The 23,327-nt window shown below is 48.7% G+C and overlaps 1 protein-coding gene across 5 annotated transcripts in view; it reads left to right on the top strand.

Moving 5' to 3' along the window:
• GSG1L (GSG1 like) overlaps window positions 1–18,415 on the top strand; it is a 57,694-nt gene extending 39,279 nt beyond the window's left edge. Inside the window, exons 5-8 of one of the 5 annotated variants that reach the window (XR_004082180.1) lie at window positions 4,289–4,456; window positions 10,073–10,140; window positions 16,454–17,059; window positions 17,580–17,839. Coding sequence is in view for 4 of the 5 variants with exons in the window: in XM_031060493.1 (XP_030916353.1) it covers window positions 16,608–17,059; window positions 17,580–18,006 (879 nt within the window). In the remaining variant the exon portion in view is untranslated. Of the gene's footprint in view, window positions 1–4,288; window positions 4,457–10,072; window positions 10,141–11,634; window positions 12,296–16,453 lie in introns of those variants that run through there. The other 4 variants (XM_031060497.1, XM_031060495.1, XM_031060494.1 and 1 more) reach the window with 4 other exon arrangements.
• The last annotated feature ends 4,912 nt before the right edge of the window (window positions 18,416–23,327 follow it).

Below are 23,327 nucleotides of genomic sequence, written 5' to 3'. Positions count from 1 at the left end.
ATTTATAATATTTATATTAATATTTATAACAACTCTGTCACAATAATTGTATAATTTTCAATAGATTTAAATAATAAGGCATATTTGTCTTCAGTAATCTATTTTGTAATTTACTGCCATACTCAGACTTCAAAATGTTGTTAAATGTCTTGCATGATAAACACTCATTAGATTATTCTCCTTCATCTTGTGCAAGCCAAGGGCCCCCATGGCTCAGAGTGGGCACCAGGGTCCCTCAAGGCATCCCGAGCTCTCCCTGGGCCCACTCATCCCACCCACACTCCCTGCTGGGACCTGTGTCCCACAGAGCTGGTGTTCCATGGCAGATGGGGATGGGAGTTGGTGTCCCATGGGAGATGGAGCTGGTGTCCCATGGGAGATGGGGCTGGGAGCTGTTTCCCACAGAGATGGAGCTGTGTCCCATGGGAGATGGGGCTGGGAGATGGTGTCCCATTGAGATTGGGAGATAGTATCCCATGGCAGATGAAGCTGGTGTTCCATGGCAGATGGGTTTGCGAGCTGGTATTCCATGGGAGATGGAGTGGTGTTCCATGGGAGATGGGGATGGGAGCTGGTATCCCATGGGAGATGGAGCTGGGAGATGGTGTCCCATAGAGATGGAGCTGGTGTCCCATAAGATATGGGTTTAAGAGATGTGTCCCATGGCATAGAGCTGGGAGCCATGTCCAGTCCCACAGGAGATGGGGCTGGGAGCTGTGTCCCACAGAGATGGGGCTGTGTCCCATGGGAAATGGAGCTGGGAGCTCTATCCCACTGAGAGGGAGTTGTGTTCCATGGGAGATGGTGTCCCATGGGAGATGGGTTCAGGAGATGTGTCCCATGGCAGATAGAGCTGGGAGCTGTGTCCCACAGGAGATGGGTTTGGGAGCTTGTATTCCATGGGAGATGGGGTTGTGAGCTGGTATTCCATGGGAGATGGAGCTGGTGTCCCATGAGAGACGGGTTTAGGAGATGTGTCCCATGGCAGATGGAGCTGGGAGCTGTGTTCCATGGGAGATGGAGCTGTGTCCCATGGCAGATGGAGCCGGGAGCTGTGTTCCATGGGGGATGAAGTCCAGACCCCAGCCCTGTCCCAGAGCAGCCTCTCCCTCAGCTCTCCCTGGGCAGCCACAGCCAGGGAAGGCACAGTGGTTCAAGGACCAGGAGTGCCCCTGGATTGGGTCTCACTGTGGAGGACTCTGAGATATTCACAAGCAGGGAAACATGTGGGAACAACGTCCCCTCTGCCCGAATTCCTGGGGTGAGAGCTCAGCTCCACTCCACACAGCCACCCTGGGAGCTGAGCCCTCTCCAGCCACTGCAGCCACAAAGCTCCTTGCATTCAGCAATCCCTCCCTGCCTCCCTGCATCCCTCACTTCCTTGGTGCTTCCAAGGCAGCCCATTGATCCATGCAGGATGTGGGGCAAGGTGCAAACACCGGCTCAGCTGGGACAGGGCTGAGCAGCAGCAGCATTTCCAGCCTGAGGAGAGCCATGGGGTCTCCATGCCATGCTAGTGATGGATAGCAGACCTGGAAAAGGAAGGGCTGGAGGTCAAAAGAAGCAAAGCCAAGGCTTCTGCCTTCCAGCTAACACTGAGCCAGTGCTGTTGTACAGACCAGAGAACCTCCTCTGGCACCACGCAGGCTCAAACACCTTCTTTAAGAAGGGTTAATTACAAATGCCCACCCAGCCTGGTGGAAAGCCACACATGCAGGAATTATTTTCTGCTCCACCTGGTTTCTGGTGATGTCCTGGAGCATGAGCGTTGAGAAGCCCTGAGCCATCAGCTGTCACCACCACCTTTAATTCCATCTGCTGTGGATGTGCCACTGCAGCCCCCAGCCAGAGAACTGAAACAGCCCTGGCAAGCCCTGGGAACACTGTCCCCATGGCCCAGAGCCAAAGAGTCTTGGGGATCCACACTGCCATCCCTTTCCCAGGGACCAGACGATGCTCCCCCACGTAAAGCAGCAAGAAAATCTCTGCTAGGCAAATTTCTGTTGCCTTCTCCCCCCCCCCCCCACCCCCCCCCAAAATGAGGAAGGGCTGCTCATGGTCTGCTCAGATGTCTCAGGGTGGTGTCTGTTATCCTACCCCATTCCTAAGCCATTGGCAAAGCCTGGAGGTTGTTCTGGGCTCTGGCACGAGTCAGGAGTGGCCCAGGGGATTCTCCAGGCTGGGGATTTCAGTGCCCCTGAGGATCAGGAGATGTTGGAGTTCAGACTCTCTAGAGCAAATAAATATAAAAAGCCTGAGCTGTTTGAGCCATGGGGGAGCCTGAGAGCCCATGGAGTATTAACAACGTTGCTGTTAAAGAGGCCTTCACCTAAGGCAGCTGTAACTCCTAAGGTAGGACAACCACTCTTTACAATTCAAAATAAATAGCATTTAACCAAGGTCCATAAAAACTAAAGTACATCTATCCTAATTGCCTAATTACTATGATTTCCCAAATGCCAGGCACTGAGTCTACATTCTGTATCTCCTTCTCTGAACCTTTCAGCACTTCTGATTTCATCAGAAGCCATCAGAAACATCCAAGAGAAATTCTCCCTCAAATGCCATTCCCCAGGCACCTCCCAGGCACAGTGAGCTTTTGGCTGGCTTCTTCCTGGATACTGTTTGGGAGCCCAGCTGGAAATGTCTGCACTGCTGGAGCTCTTCCCCACACTCCAGGTGGGAGGCAGGCCAGGAAGGTGCTGAGTGTGCGCCTCTCACCCAGCACCAGCTCCCTTCCTGCTTCTCCCCCCAGCCATGGGGAACTTCAGGGAACTTTGTCACCCCAGGGTCACTGCATTCCCTTCTCATTTGATTGCATCTGGCAAACAGGTTCAAAATTGACAGGAAAAGAGCTGCCTCCACACATCTCCTCGCCTCAGGAGTCCCTGCAGGACTTGTTATAAGCTGAATTTTGAAATCATTGAAATGAGCCATTTCTGTTTACTTGAGCCATTTTTTCCCCCAGATTTTTCAGTCCATGAATATGTGCTCTTTTTCAAGTTTTGTCTAATTTGAAATGAGAAACTGCTTCCTTGTCTGCAGGTCCTTTGCAGAATGGGAAAATAGCTCATGCTGAGAGCTGTGTTGACAATGCGTATTTATAAGATAATGCTACCGGGGCTGGATACTTTCTGCTCTGCATAATTCACATCCATTTGTTACAGAAAAAGTGCAAAAAAGGAGCAGGTAAAGTGTGTCACCATCACAGGTGATGGAGTTAATCCAGCTTACTTAGGCAGCCACTGTGAGCTCTGTGTAGCCAGAGTTGATGGGCTGAGTGGGAAGCCAAGGGGAGCTGGAAGGCAGAGGAGCTCTGCAGACAAAAGGAGGAATTCAGGGCCTGCTTTTGCAGCCTCATTTCATGCTCAAAGAGCACCTCAACTCCCTGGGGCCACGAGTCCCTTGCCAGCTCCATCTGAACTTGAGGTCAGGGAGAACAAGAGCAGCTGGGGGGGAAGCCCTGTCCACAAGAAGGGAACAGAGCAGCTCCCAGCTGACCCTGCTTGCCAGCACACCCAGGACAACACTTGCTGCTGTTCCAGCTTGAACCTGGGACAGTCTCTTATTTTCTTCCACTTCCCTTCTCCCTCCCTGTGCTCCTGGTTGGTACTTGCAGGTGTCCTGGCTGGCCAAGGTTGGCTGGCACTGCCTTCACTCTGGGGGACTCAGCCAGGAAACCCCCAGGCTGGTGACTCCACAAAATGGAAGTGTTGTCTTCTGCTCTGCTCAGGCTTTCAGAGACCAGACACAATGCAGGAAGGCCAGAGGTGTCCATGAACCAGGGAAGAAGGAAATACAGTGATCTGAGGAAGGCATGAAAAGCAGATTAGAACCCATCCCTGCAGTGGCATTGTGCAGCCAGTGTCCCAGGGATAGCAAAACTGCTCCAAAAGACTCTGACATTGCTCCCTCCAGGAGTGTGTGGGTTTTAACACTTGTCTGCAAAGCTCTGAGGCATTCCAGAGGAGATCAGCAGGTGTCTGGCCATGGTGTCACCAAGTGTTCACCTTAGCACAGGGTTCTCCATGGCATGAAGGCTGAGCCCAGCCCCAGCCCAGCCTCCTGCCTGCCTGAGCATGAGCCACAGGTCTCTGGAGGAAAGATGAGCTTAGATGAGATGGGTTTGCTGGAGGTAAGATGAGCTTAGATGAGATGAGTTTGCTGGAGGTAAGATGGGTTTGTCACCTCCAGCTGCCCTGCTGGTCCCAGCCCATGTGTGTGTGTCAGAAATGTGGCATGAGCTGCTGTGTAACCCAGCTCTGTCTGCTGGTTTCTCTCTCCACAGTCTGGCCTGGGGCTCCTTCACCTGCTGCATGGCAGCCTCTGTCACCACCCTCAACTCCTACACCAAGACTGTCATTGAGTTCAGGCACAAGCGCAAAATCTTTGAGCAGGGCTTTCGAGAAGAGCAGAACTTCCTAGACCAGGAAGCCATCAAGTACTTCAGAGAAAGGTCAGTGCAGTCAGTCACTCCATCAGGGGAGGTTTCCATGGACTCTGCTGGTTTCAGGCTCTCACCCATTCAGCACTCGTGGGTGAAGTCTCTGAGGCACCTGGGAAAGGTGTGTGTGAAAGGCAAACACACAAAAGGTCCTCCTTGGTTTGGTTTTTCATCAATTTTGTGCTGTCTTAGTGCCCACCCTTTCTCTTGTACTCATTGAAATATTTACAATACTCACCCAATTCACAAAAAGCTGTGCTGCCAATGTCAGCTTATTTCCCTCTCTAGAAAGGTAAAATTGTGGGGGTGTGCCAAATGTGATATCCATCCTTCCTCAGCACGTGCCACAGGCACCTCCCAATAATCCCACCAGCCACCAGCAGGCCACTTTGGAGCTGCCATCTCCCACATGTGGTCCTATGGCCACAACCCATCCCTGGCTGCTTTGCACAACCCATCCTCTGGAGCAAATGCACACAAATAAAGCAACACCCACCCAGGGTCTCAGGGGGGCTGCAGTCCTGGTGGGTGCCAGGGCCCAGAGATGCTCTGTCACTCTGCTCCCCTGCCCTCATTCTTTGGAGACAGAGTTCAGGCTTTGTTTAAAGCTGTGGATTGTGAAGAACACACAGATCCTGAGCTCACACAGCAGGGATGGGCTCCACAGGGGGATGGATCCTCACAGGATGAAGAGCTGAGAAGTACAGAAAATCCTCACCAAAATCTATGGCCTGAAGTGATATAAAGACATTGTGGGGGCAGGAAATATAAGCAGGATGCATGGCTGTTTGTCAGAGCAGCGGGGCAGTTTCTCCATGGTGGAGAGGCTCTGAGGGGACAGGAGGTTTGGAATTTCAGCATTTCAGCAGCAGAGTGAGGAGCTCTCCTGAGAGGGCAGAACTAGAGAGCTTCCATGATTATTGCTTTTCCTTGGTTGTCTCACTCATTATTCTGTTGTTGCAGTTTTCCCTGTGGTAACGTCCAGGTTTCTTCTCTGCCTTTTAGACAGCCTGGAAGGAAAAGAGAAATGAGGCAAACAACCATGATTTTCCTAATTTTGCATTTGGACATGACAGTGAATTCTAAAAAATTCTCTGTGGGAGAAAAGAGAGCCCAGACACAGTGAAGAGGAAGGGGTCAGTGTGTGCCTCAGGGTAAATCAGCACTCAGGGAGGGAAACCAGATGAATTTTTGAAGTGAGAATTGCAGATAGGAGTTCAGGAGAACTATAAGGAGCAGTATCTTGAGTTAGACTGGAAAATGCTAAGGAGACTTGTGGAAGTAGCACTACTGGAACAGTAAATAGCAGAATATATTAATGGCCCAGAGGACAGGGACCTCTCTCTCTCTCACATGGGCATTGTGGGCTTGGTTTGGGCTCCTCCTGCCCTCACAAGATGACACAATCCCACCCCCAACAATTCCCTCCTCGGTCACCTCCTCCCAGCCCTTCCACACACACTTGGCACACTCAGCTCAAGCATGTGGTGTTCCCTAACTTCATGATTATCACTTTCTCTTTTTATATCACATTATTTTAATTGTTGTATCTGAATACATAATAGGAAGCCCAGAGACAGTGTTACCATGGGATCATTCTAGAGATTCAAAGCTGTGCAACACTATACAAAATTTTTTAATTTTTAAAATGATCATATTCATGCTCAGCCTCACTGCTGTGCCCTGGGGATGCTCTGACTGCAGGGGTCCAGGGGCTGTCCATTAACAACACCCTGTTGCTGCATGCTGTGGGTGCCCTCAGTCCCACACAACTTCCCTGAGCTCCCATCTGCCTTTGCACAAATAGAAAATAAAATAAATCCTCTTTCCTTCCTGTGCACATACCCAGGGATACTTCACATTCCCTCCTACTCCTCCACCTCCATGTTCCTTTTCATACCTCATGAATAAAACCCTCCAGCCTTTCTTCCTTCCAGTTCCTTTGCACATCTCTTCACCCTTTCTGCCTGTTCCTTTGCCTCAGTGCAGAGCCAGCACCCCCTGGAGCACACATCCAACCTCTGGGCTGGGCACACCCTGTGCAACAGGCACTTTCCTGTATGCCTCTGAAAATTAAACTTCATCATTATTGCAACAGCTCCATTTAGCAGCTGGGACTCAGGGAAGGAAAGTGTCAGCCCCATTTTGCATGATTTTTTTGGGGGAATATTATCCTACAGGCCTCTGCTCCCAGGGAAGAAATTTGCTTTATGAAAAGTACTAACAGTAAAATGCTGCTAATCTTGCACGTGTTTTCTCAACTCTCTCATTGCACTGTGCTTCATTTTAATTGCATGCAACTGCATAGAACAGCAGAAGATCTGCTGGAAATGTGAATGTGAGAGCTGAAATGGCCCCTTGGGAGCTCCCAGCTGTGCTGCTGTCCCTGGAGGTGCAGGGGATGAGCCTCATCACCCCATGGTTTGCTGCCTGATCGCCCTCCAGCAGCTCCATCCTTTGCCTCACCCTCTGTGACCCTGCTGCTCTTTAACCTCAGCCTGCCCATGCCAGGGCAGCCTCTGCTCTGAGAACGTGGGAAGGCCTTTAACACCCCATCAATGTCTGTGTGCACCCCAAATCCTGCTCCACAGCCTGCCCTGAGCCCACCTCAGGCAGCACAGGGAGCTGCCCAGCCTCAGGCAGGAGCACTTCCAAATCCTCTGTACCCCAAGCACCTCACGGCTCCTGCCACTGAGAAAACACTGATGCAGCTGCTGAAAAGTCAAAGATTCGTGGTGTTACATCCACTTATGTCCCATCCAGGCCTGGGATACTTTGAGAAGTCCAGACAAAACAGACTGTGTGGTTCACACTATAAAATTGAAAGACACCAGAGTTCTTCAGATATAACAGGTACAATAGCCCTCAGGGTAACTCTGAGAAAACCAGGTCAATTATACTGAGTTGGAGGTATTATTCATGCTCTAAGTGTTCTAGAAAATTATCAGAATTAACTGCAAAGTCAGCTTTCAGTCTTTGTCCTTCAAGTGTTTTTCCTTCCCTTTTTCATGTTTTCCTTTGAAATGAATGTCTGTCTATAACTTCTGCTCGTCATTCTCATTTTTTTACTTCATAACAAGAATCTCTCTTCCATCCCTCCCAATTTCTCTTCCTGCTCTGTCTCACATGAACACTCTTGCCCCATGTGCTCATGAGCACAGTCCCTCATCTGAGGTTTACCCCAGCAGAGCCCTCACTGCCCTCCTGCTTCCCCCCTTCCTGCTCTGAGCATCCCTTTAGCAATTAGCTCTTATATGTTACCTGTTTATCTGTCATAAAATATTGTCTGCTGGGTTCATTTGCAAGCAGAAAAAATTAGCTCAGTGATCTTGAGATTAATTCTTGCAGGTATCTAGTAAAAACTGGATGTCACTTTAAAATGCAGCCTGTCCTTTACTGTTGGCAGTGTTGTCCTAGCAGAAAAAGGGCATTTTATAGGTAACCACTGGAAAAATCCAACTCTGTGTCTTTATCTGTATCATCTTCACCAACATGAAATGATTGATACAGAAATAAGAAACTGTAGTTTGCCTTAAATATGTGCATTTTTTTCAATTAGTCATTTTCAATTAATTAATCAATAATTATTTTCTAAATCTTACAGCCTGTGCTTTGTGGAATATTAAGCCAAAGATAAGCCAGAGGGACAGGGATTCTTTGTTCTGTCCCATGAAGTCTGATAATGTCTGTGACAACAGCTGCAGGGATGGTGACAGACCTTCTCCTCTTCCCCTGCCCAGCTGTTTAGGAGCTGCTGTTTGAGCAGCTTTAGCTCTCCCCTGCTGTTTTGGCAGCTTTTTCCCTATGGCTGTGTAATAATTAAGATGCATTCACAAGAATTCTGCTTGTTCAGACCAAGCAGCTCCACCAACACCATCCCCACATCCATCCAGGCAGGGCCAGCACAGCCAGCTCACCCAGACTCATTTCTTTCCCAAGCTTGTTCTCAGTTTCTTGTCCTCATTTTTTAAAAATATATTTTAAAAAACCCTTTCAGGCACGCTCCCCACCACACCTTTCCCTTCTTCAAGGATTCTGGTGGATTTTGCTCTCAGGTAAAGAATGAAAACAGGAGCTGCTGGTGGGGCAGAGGGAGCCCTGGGCAAGGGGCACAGCTGCAGGGACAGGGACAGGAGCAGCTCCAGGGAGGACAAGGGAATGTCCAGGGGTGGAGGGACGCGAGGACTGAAGCTGAGGTGAGGGATATGGGGCCTGAAAGGGTGGAAATCAAATCCAAGTGAGATCCTCGTGGAGAGCTCATCGCTGCCTCAGGCAAGGAATGAAAAGTTTGTGAAGGAACTGGAATTGCCCATGGCCCTCTTTAGTGGGGACAAGAGCAGCTTTTGGATGTGCATCCAGGCTGGTCAGGGCTGCAGAGCCCCACTGCAGAGAGGGGTCAGGGGCTTTTCCCACCCTGGGACCCAGACAGAGATCCCAGAGCCCTGGTTCAGACTGGGATCCAGCCTCGTGCTCCCTGTGAAGCCGATCCCACTTACCAGGGGCTGTTAAACCAACACATTTAGCAAGTAAATCTGCAAGATTCAGCCTCCCCCAGCTCACCCATCCCTAGCACAGCGTTTGCAGCTGTCCATCAACACCCATTGTGCCACTGCAGCTGATTCCACAACATTTCACAACATTTTTCTTGCTGACTGGGCCCTTACTCGGATCTGCAACACCAACCTAAGCAGGCAGATGCTACTGGTGAAATTCTGGAGTGAGCTGAGTTCAAACTGCCATTGATAGCAGCGCAGACAAAATGTCTCTGCGGGGACAGAAAATGTAGTTTTAAGTGCTAGGAGCAGTTTGAAACAGACAGCAGGACCAAAGCTATTGCAGAGCTAATAAATCAGGACTATTCCCAACACTGTGAGAACCAGAACTTTTCAAATCATCATTCACACGCCATTTTTCCCCTTTTTGCACATTTCTGTAATGTACCATACTCACAGCTTGCTTCCCCTAAGTCCATTGTGCTCGTGTCAGATGTGCAGATCATACCAATGCCTTCCAAAGCCATGCCAACCTTTGCTCTGGTTTCCTGCTTGGTCACCCAGGTACCTGAGCAGGGTTTCAGTTACTGACCTGATGTACCTCCCATTGGCAGAGTCAGTAGCTCTTCACACAGACATCAATATTTCCAATCTTCCTGTTCCCCTTTCATCAGTGCACAGGGATAAGTGCAACCTCCTGCCTTGGATTTGTTCTGTACTTTATTCTGCAACACAGGAAGCTTTATCCACAGAGCTGCTCCTTCTGGAAATCACAGGGACTGGCACTAAAATGGTGCAGCAGCAGCTCCATCCCCACTTCCAACACACACACAATGTCCAATGCTGCTCGGCCCCGGTGCTTAGATCCACCCTGGAGAGGGGAAGAGTGGAGAGATGCAGCCCTGAGCCCCTCATTTCTGTTCCCCAAGGCCTCTTTACATGAGCTCTCCCCAAGAGGGGCAAAGCCAGGGGAGCCAAGTCCTTCCTGAGCCCATCACCATCTGCATGGTGGGCCTGGCTGTAGATGGAGGAGCCCAGGTACGTTGGACTCTTACTGGTTTTGACCCTTTTTGTGTACATTTGGGAGCAGCCTTTCTTTCTGTTCAAGGTGCTACTTCTATATTCTCTTTTCCAGGACTGAGGAGGAGAGGGCTGAGGCTGGGGACCTGAGGTTACAGTGCCTCCATAGCTGCTCCCCAAATAGTAAGTGACCATGAATGTGTCTGGCACACGATGGCTTGTACTGTCCCCACGCTGGCTCCCGGGGCCCAGAACCAGGTTTGGAGTAGGAAGCTTTGGGAATAGAGGTTTGTTGCTTTCCCAGACAGCCTTGCCCAAGAGATAACCAACCAGCATAGGAACAGTACAGAATTCTCCAGCATTCAATTTAGGATGTGCACATATCCTATAATTTTGTGTTATCTCAAGAAGCTGTGACTTCATAGTAGTTTAAAAATATGCTCTAATTTACACCTGTATAACTTTCATTATCACTACCTTTTTTCATCTATCTTTATCACCAATTCATGATGATGCATGCTATTGAATATAAAAATGATTGAAAGCAGCTTTGGTAGACAATAACGTTAGTATAATTAATGCCATTTCTTGCACTTTCTCTGGAAATTGCTGTGCTTTTATTCAGTGTTTGCAAAAGCTCTTGCTTTAAGCTATGGGAATCAGTGGTTCAATGTACAGAGCAATGTTGGAGCATGGCTCCTGCCCTGCTCTGAATACTATACTTTTTCTTTACTCTCCAGGAAAGATGTGTGCAGTTTCATGCATCTATTTCCTTGGAAAGAAAGCCAGTGATCCTTCATTCATCAGGAGGGAGCCTTGGGAGAGTGACTTGCTGGCTCTGCGCTATTAAAATTTGGAAACCTGATGGCATTTTGCTGCCTCTGTCTTGCTGAGATGCACATCTCAGCCACATTCTCATGGAAGCTTGGTGTGTGTAACCCCCCTCCCTGAGGGTCCTGCTCCCTCCCCAGACCTGCTGGAACAGCTCTCCAGTCCCATGTCACTGCAGGTGGTGTCCCCACAGGCATGATAGTGCTGGCACTGCTCTCCAGCTGGGTTTGTCATCAGCTCATTGGTAACTCCTGCTCCTTGAAAATGTCATGTCAGTCATGGACCTCTCCACAGGCAGATCCATGTCCTTCATTCTCACAGGCCTGAAAATGTCTCTTGGCACAAAATTGATCTGGGTCATGTTTCCTGAGAATGTTCCTCACCTGCCAAGCTCCTGGCAGGTTCTCAAATGTGTTTATTTTATTATTGAAGCCTGTCCAGAGGTCTTTGTTTTAAAGAACCAATAACAAGTCTTGGCAATAGGTATTCCAAGGAATATGGCCAGCCCTGTCCCAAGTGTTTCCATTTTAAAGGACCCAGAGCTCACCCCATAGAGTGCTGACAGCACTGGGAAGGCAAACCCCAAAGGAGAAGCCCAGAGTCAGGTTAAAGAACAGTGGCCATCCCTCAATATTCCATCAGGCTCAGCCTCACATCCTTACCTTCTGTAATGAAATCAGATCAATATTAATGAAGTGACAGGAGGGAAGTTGTGCTCTCAGTTCACAGTTTACTTACAAATCCAATAGAAGCTGCAAAATGCTCATTATCCATGCTTATTAGGGAGGAAAAGCCATTAGTTACTGCTGCTTGGGATGGCACAAAGCCTCACAACGCTCAGATGAACCTCTCCTTCTTCAAGCAAGTCCACCAAGCCATAACTGGCCTGGGCCTGATCCCAGGATCCTCCTTGATGCTGGTTCCAGGGTCCCACACTCCCAGTCCTTGTCACATTCCCCATTCCAGAGGCTCATGGCCAGCAGAAGATTGAGAATGGAGAGAAAACAGCAAGAGAAGGGCTTGGCTAAAGGCAGAGCAGCCACCAAGGTCACACTGACCCCATGGGTGGGGTGGAAGAAGGGGACACATCACCTGGAACAGACCAACCCAGAGCCACGTGCCACCAGCAGAGGAAATGCCAGCAGGTCATCAGGAGCACTCCATGGACACTTCCCACAGGGGTGGCCCCTGCCAGCAGGACACCAGGAGGCACCACCTGGAGCTGTTCCTGCTGCTCTCCTCAACCAGCACCTCATCCCCTGCAGGACCTGCAGCTCACCCAGAGGGCTCTGAGGAGGTTCCAGCCTGAAGCAAACTGCAGATGAGGAGAACTGGCTCATCCTCAGGCATCATGAATCTTTCTGTCCTCCCAGCAAGACAAAACAGGGCATCTGTCCTTGTTGAGAGGAAAGGATGTGGGGGAGTGTCCCTGAGGAGTGGAAGAGCAAAAGCTGTAAAGAGCAGAACGAGGCTGAGCAATTGTGGAAGACAAACCCTACCTGGCCAGGTGATTTTGGAAGAGACAATGTTAAAGGTTTTTGAGCAGCCCAACAGCACTGTGGGAGCACAGGTAGCAAAAAGGGCCTTATGCCAGGGCAGGATATCAGGTTCCTCTGTTGGCAAGACTGAGGTCTCCATTTTGAGAAGTGACCTTAACTTATAAATTTCATCAGAAGCTTGAATCCAGAGTAGACTCAGTCAGGACAATGCAGTTATATTCAGTCTCAATAATTCTATATTAAACCATTTAATGTCCATCACTGAACTATAATTTTCTTTTAACAGGGTTAAAAAGAAAATTATTTTATTTCCTTTAAACCCCTTTAGCAGGGTTTAAACTTACCTGAGTTGAGAACAGCACCAGGGAGCACTACCTATGACTTGGCATCCTCTGCTCTCCCCAAGCTGCCTTCCTGTGCAAACATATGGCACTGGCCCCTATACATCTGATACCCCCGGACATACCAAATTTAGCATTTCCAGACACTTTTAAAGTCTATTTGCTGTCATTTTTTGACCTTGGAGGTCTCAACTTTTTCTTTCAGAAGTGCAGGGCTGCGAGGTCTCAGTGCTCCAGTTGTGTATAGCCCCTGCACAAAAATATAGAAGGAAAAGTTTCACCTCAGGATATTTTTGTTGTTGTTGCACAGTTATTTATTAGAAAGGAATGCTCACTGTTATTAGCTCACAGCCAGCAATAGTCCCTGATTTCAGACATCTGTATGTCCATGACACTTCCACCCTTCCCTCCAGAGCTGTCCCACCATGAGGCATTAACGTGAGGAGCCTGGATGCCACAGGGCAGGTGGGAGAGGTGCAGATGGTGAATGTGAAATGGGCAAGAGAGAGGCAGGAGAAAAATCACAAAGGACAAGGAGGGACAGGTGTGGTGGCAGAGCCAAAGAAGAGATAAATAGCCCAGAAGAGGAAGAGCTGAGCAGGAAACAGCAAATTCTTACTGTCTGTGGCTGAAAGCCTTGGTGTTATTTGAGGCAGATAAACCCAGAGTTCAGGACACCAGCTGCTCTTGTAGAAAACTGAGAGATTATTCAAAATTAATTCAGTGTTAAAGAAATAATATGTCACTGTTTTGGCAGCGTGGGCATTTCAGAAGGGTCACCTGACAAAGAGGAGGCCTTGAAAAAAATAGTTTTATTCTCATGTCATCACCCTGTAGGCATTTCCCCTGGGTCCATCCTACAGCTCTTTTACCATCCTCCCACCCTGGCTGTCTACAGTGAGATTTATGCAACCAATCCCTCAGTGCTTCACTCTAAAGCATAGTGTAATTTTTTCCTATTCAGACAAGTTCATCAGAAGAACTCTAGGTTTAAAACACAGTGGAAACAATTCATAAAAACAAAAACCAAATCATATCCGCTGGTTGTTTGTTTTCCCCTCGGTCATGAGCGCCATGGAAGCAAAGTGGTGCTGGATGTGCAGGCAACTTTCAAATGTCTCCAAAAAAGTCTGTAGCACCAGCTCAGCTGGAGAGGGCAAGGCACAGACGGCAGCCAAGGTCACTGTGACAACGGGGAACATGCTTTATATGCTGAGCAGCACAGGCTGGGAGGCGGCAGACAACAAGGGCTTGACGCATTTGAAGTGTCGCTCAAAGTTGAGCCAAGGTTTCTCCTTGTGGAGGTACCTGACAGCTGCAATCAGCTGCCTATTTCATGTCAGCATTGATTCCAACTCCAGGTCTTGCAATTCTTCCTGTAATTTATTCAGTTCATAGTGATTCACCACATGGAAAAAAAGCGGGTGGGGAAAAATCCCCTCTGATAAAGCACCATGGTTACGGGTCGAAGATCCAGCCTTGCTGCACTGACAGCAGCGGGAATCTCATTCCTGTCTTCAGGCAAAGCCTTGCCCACTAGGAAATTCCAAAGCTAAAGGTCTCAGTTCTGTCCTCATTTACCTCTGCTAACATCCAGACTGACATTTTGCTTTAACATTGCTTCTTGAGCTACCAGTTTTTCTGCTTCCGAGATAAGGAGGATGATAAAAGTAAATGCAGTCCTGTGTGGAGCATGGCAGCCTGTGAAAACTATGGGGTGGAAAAGGGAAGCAAAATAAGCTGACAGTTTATAATACAGTTTTTGTTTCCTCCAGTGCACAGGTGAATTGAAAGGTTTCTTATATAAATTTCAGTGGGATTAGTTATGAAACGTGCTTTCTGTCACTCTTTTAAATTGCATCTTTCAATAAATGCTTCATCTCCTACAGCTAATCCTGGATTTATGCAAAAAACTCCCCAAACCACCCCCCTCAAAAGCCAACCCTGTCCCACACTGCTAAACATGTGAAATGAAGTCTTTCAGACTGTATGTGCACCCAAATAGCCTTTCCCTTACTGTGCATATCCTATCCCCCCCTAGAATGGAGGTGGGGATTGTTCTCAGTTCAGATAGTTTGACGTGGTGAGATATTTTAGGATAAGTTCATGTGTTTTTAACAGCCAAAATGCATTTTTGTTTTATTTGCCTTAAAGTGGGATTGTGTCTTGTCTCCCATGGTCCAAAGCCTGAGCTACTGACCCTGACATGCAAGGAAGGGGCAGCAATCCCTCTGAGCCAAATAACTCTGGTTTTTCTGTAAAAAACCCTTTTTATTCATCAGGGACTCTCCTGCAGCAGGCACCATAAAGTCAGTGGGAACAGAGGTTCCAATGGAAGAGAAGGATGGTGAGGTGGGACTCAGAGGGGAGAAAAGTGAGAGAAGAAAGGGGAATGGGGGGAAGAAAAAAAATTATTTTCATAATTAGGCAGAACCACAGAACAGCAGAGTGTGGACAGGGACCCTGGAGGGCTCTGCTCCAGTCCTGTGCTCCCAGAATGTCCAGACTGGATCAGGCTGCTTCATTCCTTGCCCAGTTAGATTTGAACATGTCCAAGGATGGAGATCCCAATACCTCTCCTGGCCTCTACCCCACTGTTTGAGCACCCTCAGGGTGAAAAAGCTTTTCCTCATGCCCAGCTGGCAATTCTGGCCTTCCAGTCCTGTTCAGCCAGGTTAAGAAGGCAAGGCACTCCCAGGTGCTCCCTGGAACACGTGTGAGCTTGTTTTCTCTCCTGCCCTTTACACAACCCATTTTATGATTCCTTTTAGGCTCTGCTTTTATGCAGTAGCTCTGTAACTGTCTGCATTTCCAATTATAAAACCTTTAAATTTGATTTAGACCTGATAATTAAGCCGTGATTTAGCAAATTAACCCTATTGAAGCCCAGAGGTGTGAGACATGCTCTTTAGAACCTTAAATGTTTGGTGTTTAATTGCATCCAACACTGAGCAAAGTGCAGGGAGGAGGAGAAGTGACTGTGTAGCTAATTCAGGCCACAGGACAGGACTTTATGCACAGATCTCACACATCCCATCCAGACCAGGATTTGCTCCTGTCCTTCCACCACAAGGATTTACCAGATGCACAAAAAGACTCACTTGGTCCCTGGCATCACTACAAAAGCTCATCATGTCCTTTGGCTGTTGGAAATCCTGCACCATGATCTGCACAGGGATTGTCTTTGTTCCCCTTCAAGGTCAAGGCATTTTTAGCTGCATTCCCCACCTGCCAGGACAGTTCCAGGCCACAGGGGTGGAACATCTTCCTCTCTTGCCATCAGCATTGACAAACTAAGAAAAATTTAGCCATTCTCTAATTCCCTGGGTTCCCAGGCAGCGCTCCCAGGAGGCTGAAGCATGAGGGCCCGTGGAAGGAAGGCAGGTCTTCACACTGGGCAGGATGGGCAGGGAGAGGTGCTGTGGCCACCTGCAGCCAGGTTTCTGTGTTCTCAGAACCATGATGCCAGCACCTTTCATCCCTTCCTGTCCTTCCCCAGCACCAAACCCTTGGTTCTCACAGAGCTGAGTGACTTTTGGGAAGGAGAACATGGCTGTCCCAGTGGTTCTCACACTGAGGACAGCTGACATGGGCTCAGTCAGCAGCAGGGAGGAGCTGGTCCTGAATTCCTGTGCCTTATTCTCAAATGCTTTGCTCCTGGTCACGAGAAGCAGAGGGTTTTATACAGACACGAGAGGCAAATCCGCCTGTGGGGAAATGCAGTTGTGGGAAACAGGCTTAAAATTGTCCCAAAATAGGCCTAAAATTTTCTTATAAGCCTTTAGCCCAGTCCAGAGGAAAAAGTGTGTGTTTGTCTTTCTTTAGGGCTTCACAACACCCAGCTCTAAGTGTCACTAGCCCGCAGAGGAACAGGAGTGACCATAATGCTCAGAAAATCCCCCCATTCGCTACGTCAAGCTCTTCCAGCGACACATCAAGCAGCTCTTCACTTTCATCAGAACCAACCAGCCAGATCTCCATGGTTCAGGATCAAACCCTGCTGGACATCACCTCCATCACTAGATTGGCCCCAGGGGAATCACCAAACCCTCAACCACTTGAGCAAAGAGATACAAATTTAGCAATATCGTGTTCCAGCCCACTCGGAGCAAGGACTATTCCAGCATCTTGCCCAGCCAGCCTCAGGCTCAGTCTAACACCCAGCTCAGCCAAGCCACAGCAATACTCTGACTGCTCTCCAGTCAGCCCAGGGATCAATGCAGCTTCCTTCTCCACCTTCTGTCCTCACTCAGCACAAAACGTCCGAGCTTCAGCTTCAGATCACACACTGACCCCAACCAGGACAAGCACAAGGCCTCCAGCAACAGCGACTCCTGAAGAGAGTTCCCAGGCTCCTGGCTATTCTAAAACTGAATTAAAGAATACAGGAAAGGGGTTTGAATCAGATCTGGAAGATCCTGATCACGAGAGGTATGTATCCAGAGCACACAGGTGTCTAAGTCCTCAGACAGCCCATCTTGGTCTAGAATCAGTAAGAGCCCTCCCATAAAAAAAACTTAAATATCTTTTATGATTCAGATGTTCCCAGTGTTTGTTTTCCAGCGCCCACCCTGTGCTTCCACTAAACCCTGTTACCCAGGAAGCAAAATGCCCTATTTCTATATACCCTTTAGCTCTCCAGACCTCATGACAGACCTGGGCCAGGCTGTCACCCTCAGCTCTCCAGCAGGATACAGTTTTCAGGTACCTCCTTTCCTTCCAAAGGAGGCAGCACAACTTTCCCTTGTAGCACAGAGAGAAGCTGTGCTGTCCCCTGGAGCCTGGCAGAGCAGAGCAGAGCAGAGCAGAGCAGGGGATGGTGCTCAGTGACATGGCCAGGATGTCCCCCCCAAACCTCCACTGTCTGCTCCAACCCCAGGCAAGCTGGGCTCACCCCACTCCTCTGAGCCTCTGAACTCCACCCTGTCTCTGCCACTTCTTTCCTTGGCAGGAGATTTGTAACCACACAGGAATTCCAAGCCATGGAGAAAGAACTAGAGGATGTAAAGGAAGACCTGAAATGCCTGAAGTGGAAGGTGAGACACATAGGTGAGACGGTGCAGCCCCTGGCCGAGGACAGCAAGAGGTACAACGGCTACACCCTGATGGAGCTCAAGGCCATGGTGCAGTTTGAGGATGACCCTTACAAGGCTGCCCACAAGATCCTCACTGCCCTCTTCAGTGATGTCTACTGGCCACAGCACCCAGGCACCGAGCAGGCCTGCAACTCCTGCTCCCTGCCCAAGCCCAACATAGACCCAGAGCTGTACACGGTCTACTGTGACATCCTGAAAAGCATATTCCCTGGAATTAGCAGCCAGACATTGAGGGAAGAGACACAGCACGTGCAGAAAGGCACCCAGAGTGCAGTGCAGTAACAGCAGAGCCCAGAGGTGTTGTGCAGAGTGCCAGGTCTGCAGTGACTTCAGAGGACTGGGCTGTGCTAGGTCCTGTTGGTCCCTTTAGGATTGTCTGTGAAGGTGTTGGTGAGCTCTGAGCCCTCATGCCACTTGCTGAGTGACACAGAGTGGGATGGCATCCTGCACTCTTCCCACATTTTAGAAAACAATTGCTCCTTTGGTGTCTCTTTCAATCTATGGACGTTTCCTTGTTTCCAGCAACTACAAATGCTGACAACAGAATCCCACAAAGGCATTGTACGTCCAAGCAAGGGCCTTCTCCCAGCCCCAAACAGACCAACCAACCAACCAACCAACCAACCAGCATCTGGGTAGTTTCTATTTTCTAGAGTGTATCATTCATTAAATGACATTACTTGTTAGAAAATTGTGCATGTTCTTCTTTATTTATTTGTCTAAAGGTGCTTTGCACATCAAATCAGTCAGGACCATAACCTGAACACACACTAGAATGAGACCTGGGAATTTCAAACCTTCCCCTGCCCAACTGAATCCTTGGTTTCAGAGGCACAAACCCAGAGCACAGTGGTGAGCAGCTGTGGTGAGCCCAACCAGGTCATGGGGGCCAGGGTACAAAGCTGTGCCACGTGCTCCTAAATCACCACCCCAGCAGTGAGACAGGGGAAGGTCTGTGACCCACAGCTCTCCCAGTCTGTGGGGACTGGGCTGACGGACCAGCTCAGATGTGCTAACCCAGCTGAAAGGTTGTGGCCCCTTGCAAGGGTCCCCCAAGGTGAGCAGTGCCATGGAGCCTGTCCCAAGGGAAGGAGGACACACAGGAACATGGCCCTGGAGCTCCTTCCTCCCATCTGGGAACCAGCAATGAGCCATGGATGGGCAGTTTGTCCCCCAGGTTCTCCCACAGGCCTGGCCTTGCAGCCTGCTCTGTAAAGGTGAGAGTGGAGGGCTGCAGGGATGTCCTTGCTGCTCAGTGGCAGCCACACTGCCCTGCCCTGGTTCACCCAGTTCCCTCTCAGACACTTCTTAGGAAGAGTCACTTCCCTGGTCTCAGTGAGACAAACACATCAAACCAACCCCAGAACACATCCATCCTGCTGCTCCTGCCAGGCCCTGAGGAGGGCAAGAGGTAACCTGAGAGTTCAGCCCCCCTTCCCCTCTGCTGGGCACTAATCCACTTCTAAAGCTTATTCCAAAAATAACAGGGGGGAGAAAAAAAAAAAAAAAACAATTACAAAAGCACTGAGAGGAGATCATTCCCAGTGCCAGCACAGATCCAGACACCCTGGGCAATGGGAGGGGGCCACAGCCACACTCTGGACCTGCTGGGCACATCTCTGTGGGGACACTGACTTTGGTGCAGGATGGTCTCTGCTGCACTCACAAAGACATTGGTTGAAGCTCCCTGTTGGTAGCAATTTCTTTCACTTCCAAGCTGCTGTGCAGACACAGGCACTGCCCACAGCTGGCACAGGGCAGTGCCATGCCCACAGCTGGCACCCCCAGGCACCTCCAGGGAAAACAGGGCTGTGCAGTGTGTGCCCTTGGGACAGGGACAGCCCCCAAAGGGACTGGGAAAAGCCAGCTCCCTCTCAGGTGGGCACAGGCTGTGCAGGGTGATGGGAGTCACTGGAGACATTCTGGAGTCACTGGAGATGTTCTGCGTGTCCCCTCAGAGTAAATCCCCCAGGGTGGGCCATCACAAACCCAGTGGAAGGCTCTGTGCACTGAGTCTCACACAAACATTCCCTGCATCCTGTTCTGCTTTCCTGGCTCTTTCTTGTAGGAAAACCTGTCCCTATGGATGACCTGGGTGGGACTAGGCTGATCCTCCTCCCACAGAACACACACAGGCACTGCTCCACACTCATTTTTCTGGGGCAGACCCGACCCCCAGCTCTCTCTGAGGTCTCTCTTTGGAGCTTTCCATAACCTCCAGTGGACCACTGACAAAAACACATTTAGCAATATCCATCTTTATATGTTCCCTGCCCTCCCTGACTGTAAAATCTTAATCATTTGTTCCTCTGAGAACAGGCTCTGTGGTTTCTCATGCTCATGAGATCAAACAATATGCTCAATTTTCTCTTTTAGTCTCATTCTCCTCATGCCTCAGATCCAGCACAAGCCCGTGAATTATTTTTATTAACCTTACATCACCAGGGCTGGTTCTGTCAAATACTGTCAGTTCTGGGTCCCTCTCAGGTTTCAGTGTCTCCTTCCACAGGGTCAGTTGTGCTGTGAATCACCTCCACCCACTCTGGAGATGTGCATCAGGTCTTTTACCCTGAGAGTCTTGGCTTTTAGCTATTCCAGAGGGATTTCCAAGTTATTTGCTTCCAGCTGGAGCTGGCCAGTCTTGTCAGAGCTTCTATAAATTATTATTATTACTACTACTACTACTACTACTAATAATAATAATAATAATCTGCACCTTCTGAGCCCTACAGCCTGTCCCAGAGCCTTGCCAGCCACAGCAGCCCAAGTGCTCAGGGGAAGGGGAAGAAAGCAGCAGGACAAACCCACTCCACCTGTCCTTTACAGACTCCTCAATTCTTCCTTCCCCTCTGCTGCATTTATACCTTGAAGGCAGCTCTTCTCTGTGAAGATGTCTCAGTCTTCAATTACTGCATTATCTTTGTGACCATTTCCTTGTGCTTGAGGCACCTTCCCTGATTTCTACACAGGTAGAAAATTCCATTGATTTTCGACTCATTTTCCTCTTGTTGATGTGCATTACCAAGTCCTTTCATCCTTCCCCAGGTCTCAGCTTGCCTTGCTGCTTTGCTGGGGAGAGGAGCACAGCTGTCTGCCCACCATCCCAGAGAGTTTGTCTGTGTCCAGTGTATTTTTTCTGCACTCACCCACTCCTAACACAACAGGAGGGTAGGGCTGGCCGCCCACACCTGCAGGAAGAGCCCTTCTCCCTGCAGAGCTCAGAACTGAGTCAGCACAACCAAACTAAGACAGTCTTAAATACACAGGCCTGAAAGCAATTTTTTTGGCGTTGATTTTTAACATCCTGTGCTTGCCAGAATGTGCCCTGTTACAAGCTTGCTCTGTCTTTAGGCTCTAGGTCTTGCTGCCTGCTATTCAGACAGAAAAGCAATTACACAGCCCCATTACTGTGACAGTTAAAGGGATTCAGCCATTGTTCTTCTTGGACAATTCACACTGATTCCAGCCCCTCCTGCCTGGCCCCTTAGCATAAATAAGCCTTCTCTCCAAAATGTTATCACCTCCACTTGTATGGAGACAGGCGGGGCAGGCAATCAGACACACAGTGAAAAATTAGCCTTTAAATCCATGTTGCATTCTGTCTACTCTTCATTAAACTATTTTTTTTCCCTCGAACACATATTCTCGAGCTCGAAAACCCAATACCATACCAAATTACTTTCTTTGCTTTTCTCTCTTAACTACAGGCATTACATTTGCTATTTTCCAGCCATGCCTGGGTCCAGAGTCATTAGTATCACACTCATTCAAGGGCCATGCTGGCTGCTGGGCATTCATCCTGCCTGTGTCCTGAGGGTCTCAGAGCCTGGCACAGCCTGCCTCCCCCCTGCCATCTCCCAGAGCAGATGTCTGGTCAGAAGTGTGAGGACAACAATATTTTTTTTCCAGCCTCAGGCAATCTGTAGTTTGCACTGATTGATTGCATTAAATAAGCAACCTATTAATATGCCCCCTGCTGTGGCTCAATGGGCTCCAGTTGGCGGAGCAGATTCTTCAGCAGATAAGTTGTGTTAAACAGAGGGTCCTGATGCATACTGCTCATGGAATCACAGAATAATTTCAGCTGGAAGGAGCCTCTGGAGGTCAGTTTGTCCAGCCCCTCTGATCAGACAGCATTCCAGTAAAAAATCCTGAATAATAAACTCTGTGCTGCAAAAACTAAACCAAACTTCTAACAACAAAAACAACAATATTTTTAAAATAACAAAATAACTTAATTTACATCTGCATCAGTGGATAAAGAAGATAAATGGCAAACTTTTTGTAGCACTGGTTTGGAGGGCTCTTTGCTGTGGTTAGATCTACATGCATCACCAATTCATTTGTCAGCCTTCTCATTAATATCTCTAATGCATAATTGCAGTCAAAGTCACTCATTGAACCATGCATTTTATGACCTCAAGGGTTACCCCTTCATACTGTTAATAATAATAGCCCTGCATAATGCAAATGCTTTATGCAAAACAAGTCCACCAGCTCTTCTGCTTCATGACTTAAAATACAGCACAGCAAGTTTTAGGCAACGGTCTGCATCTTTATATCAATTACAGGCATCATCTGGCCTGAATTGTGAGTCACAAGGGTTTGGGCAGTGCCATTAATTACCAGTAATGCCTTCTCCATTAGTCCTCCCTGAATGTCTGCTCCTCATGATGTGCTCTCTATACATTTATACAGCCACTGCCCCTGGCACACTCCATTTCAACCTGACTTCAGTAATTTTCACAATAAACCTACAATCTTTGTTTTCCAAGGTGAAAGTGCCTCCTGAGACCCTTTTCCATTTTTCCTATCCATCCATTTCTGTAAAAGTTTCCATTTCTTTTCCACTCTGAGCTGGAGCTCTCCCCCACAGACCTCTCCCCTCCTCAGAGCCTGACAGGGAAACAAATGCCCCATAAATCATCTCTGGGCACTTATTCCCAGCCCACAGGCAGGTGACAACAGTGCAGATGTCCTGAGGGCCTTGATGCTGCTCCCCCAGGAACACAGGTGGCACTGGGACACCGCAAAGGGCTCACACACAAGGGCAGGACACTGATCCTCCCCAGCCCTGCCCTGAGAAATGCACACCAGAGCTTCTTGCCAATTTATGATGAAGAGTAAATTATCTGAGTGGCCCAAAGAGAGTGATTAAAATACACATCAATGCCTTGCTGGGTCAGTGGGTTTTGATCAGATCTCTCATTTTGTGTTAATATTCAGATATGTTACTACCCCAGAGAGATGAATAATAGTGGCTATTTAATTTCTCTGACAATATTAAACATAATGAAAAGTCATACTATCATCCCACATCCTTCCCCATGAATTCTGGCCACAGACAGATCTCCTGTTGGTAATGGAAATGTCACTTTGATTCATCTGTTCACCAAGGAATCCTTACCAAACAATTTCCAGTATCCAGCAAGCCATCCCAAAACATTCCTTTGGAAACAAGCCAGAACTGACATTCACTGTAAATTAGTTTTTACCACTGTTTAGTCTCAGACCATTGCAGGTAGCTTTGCTACTCACTCTATTTTTAGCAGTGTCTCCAGCATACCAGGAAAGAGGTGGATCACAGGACTTCTGCTAATCTG

Source organism: Geospiza fortis, unplaced genomic scaffold, assembly GCF_000277835.1.
Source record: "Geospiza fortis unplaced genomic scaffold, GeoFor_1.0 scaffold114, whole genome shotgun sequence".
NCBI lineage: Eukaryota > Metazoa > Chordata > Aves > Passeriformes > Thraupidae > Geospiza > Geospiza fortis.
The sequence above is the reverse complement of the archived record's forward strand: the minus strand, read 5'-3'. Positions and strand labels throughout refer to the sequence as shown.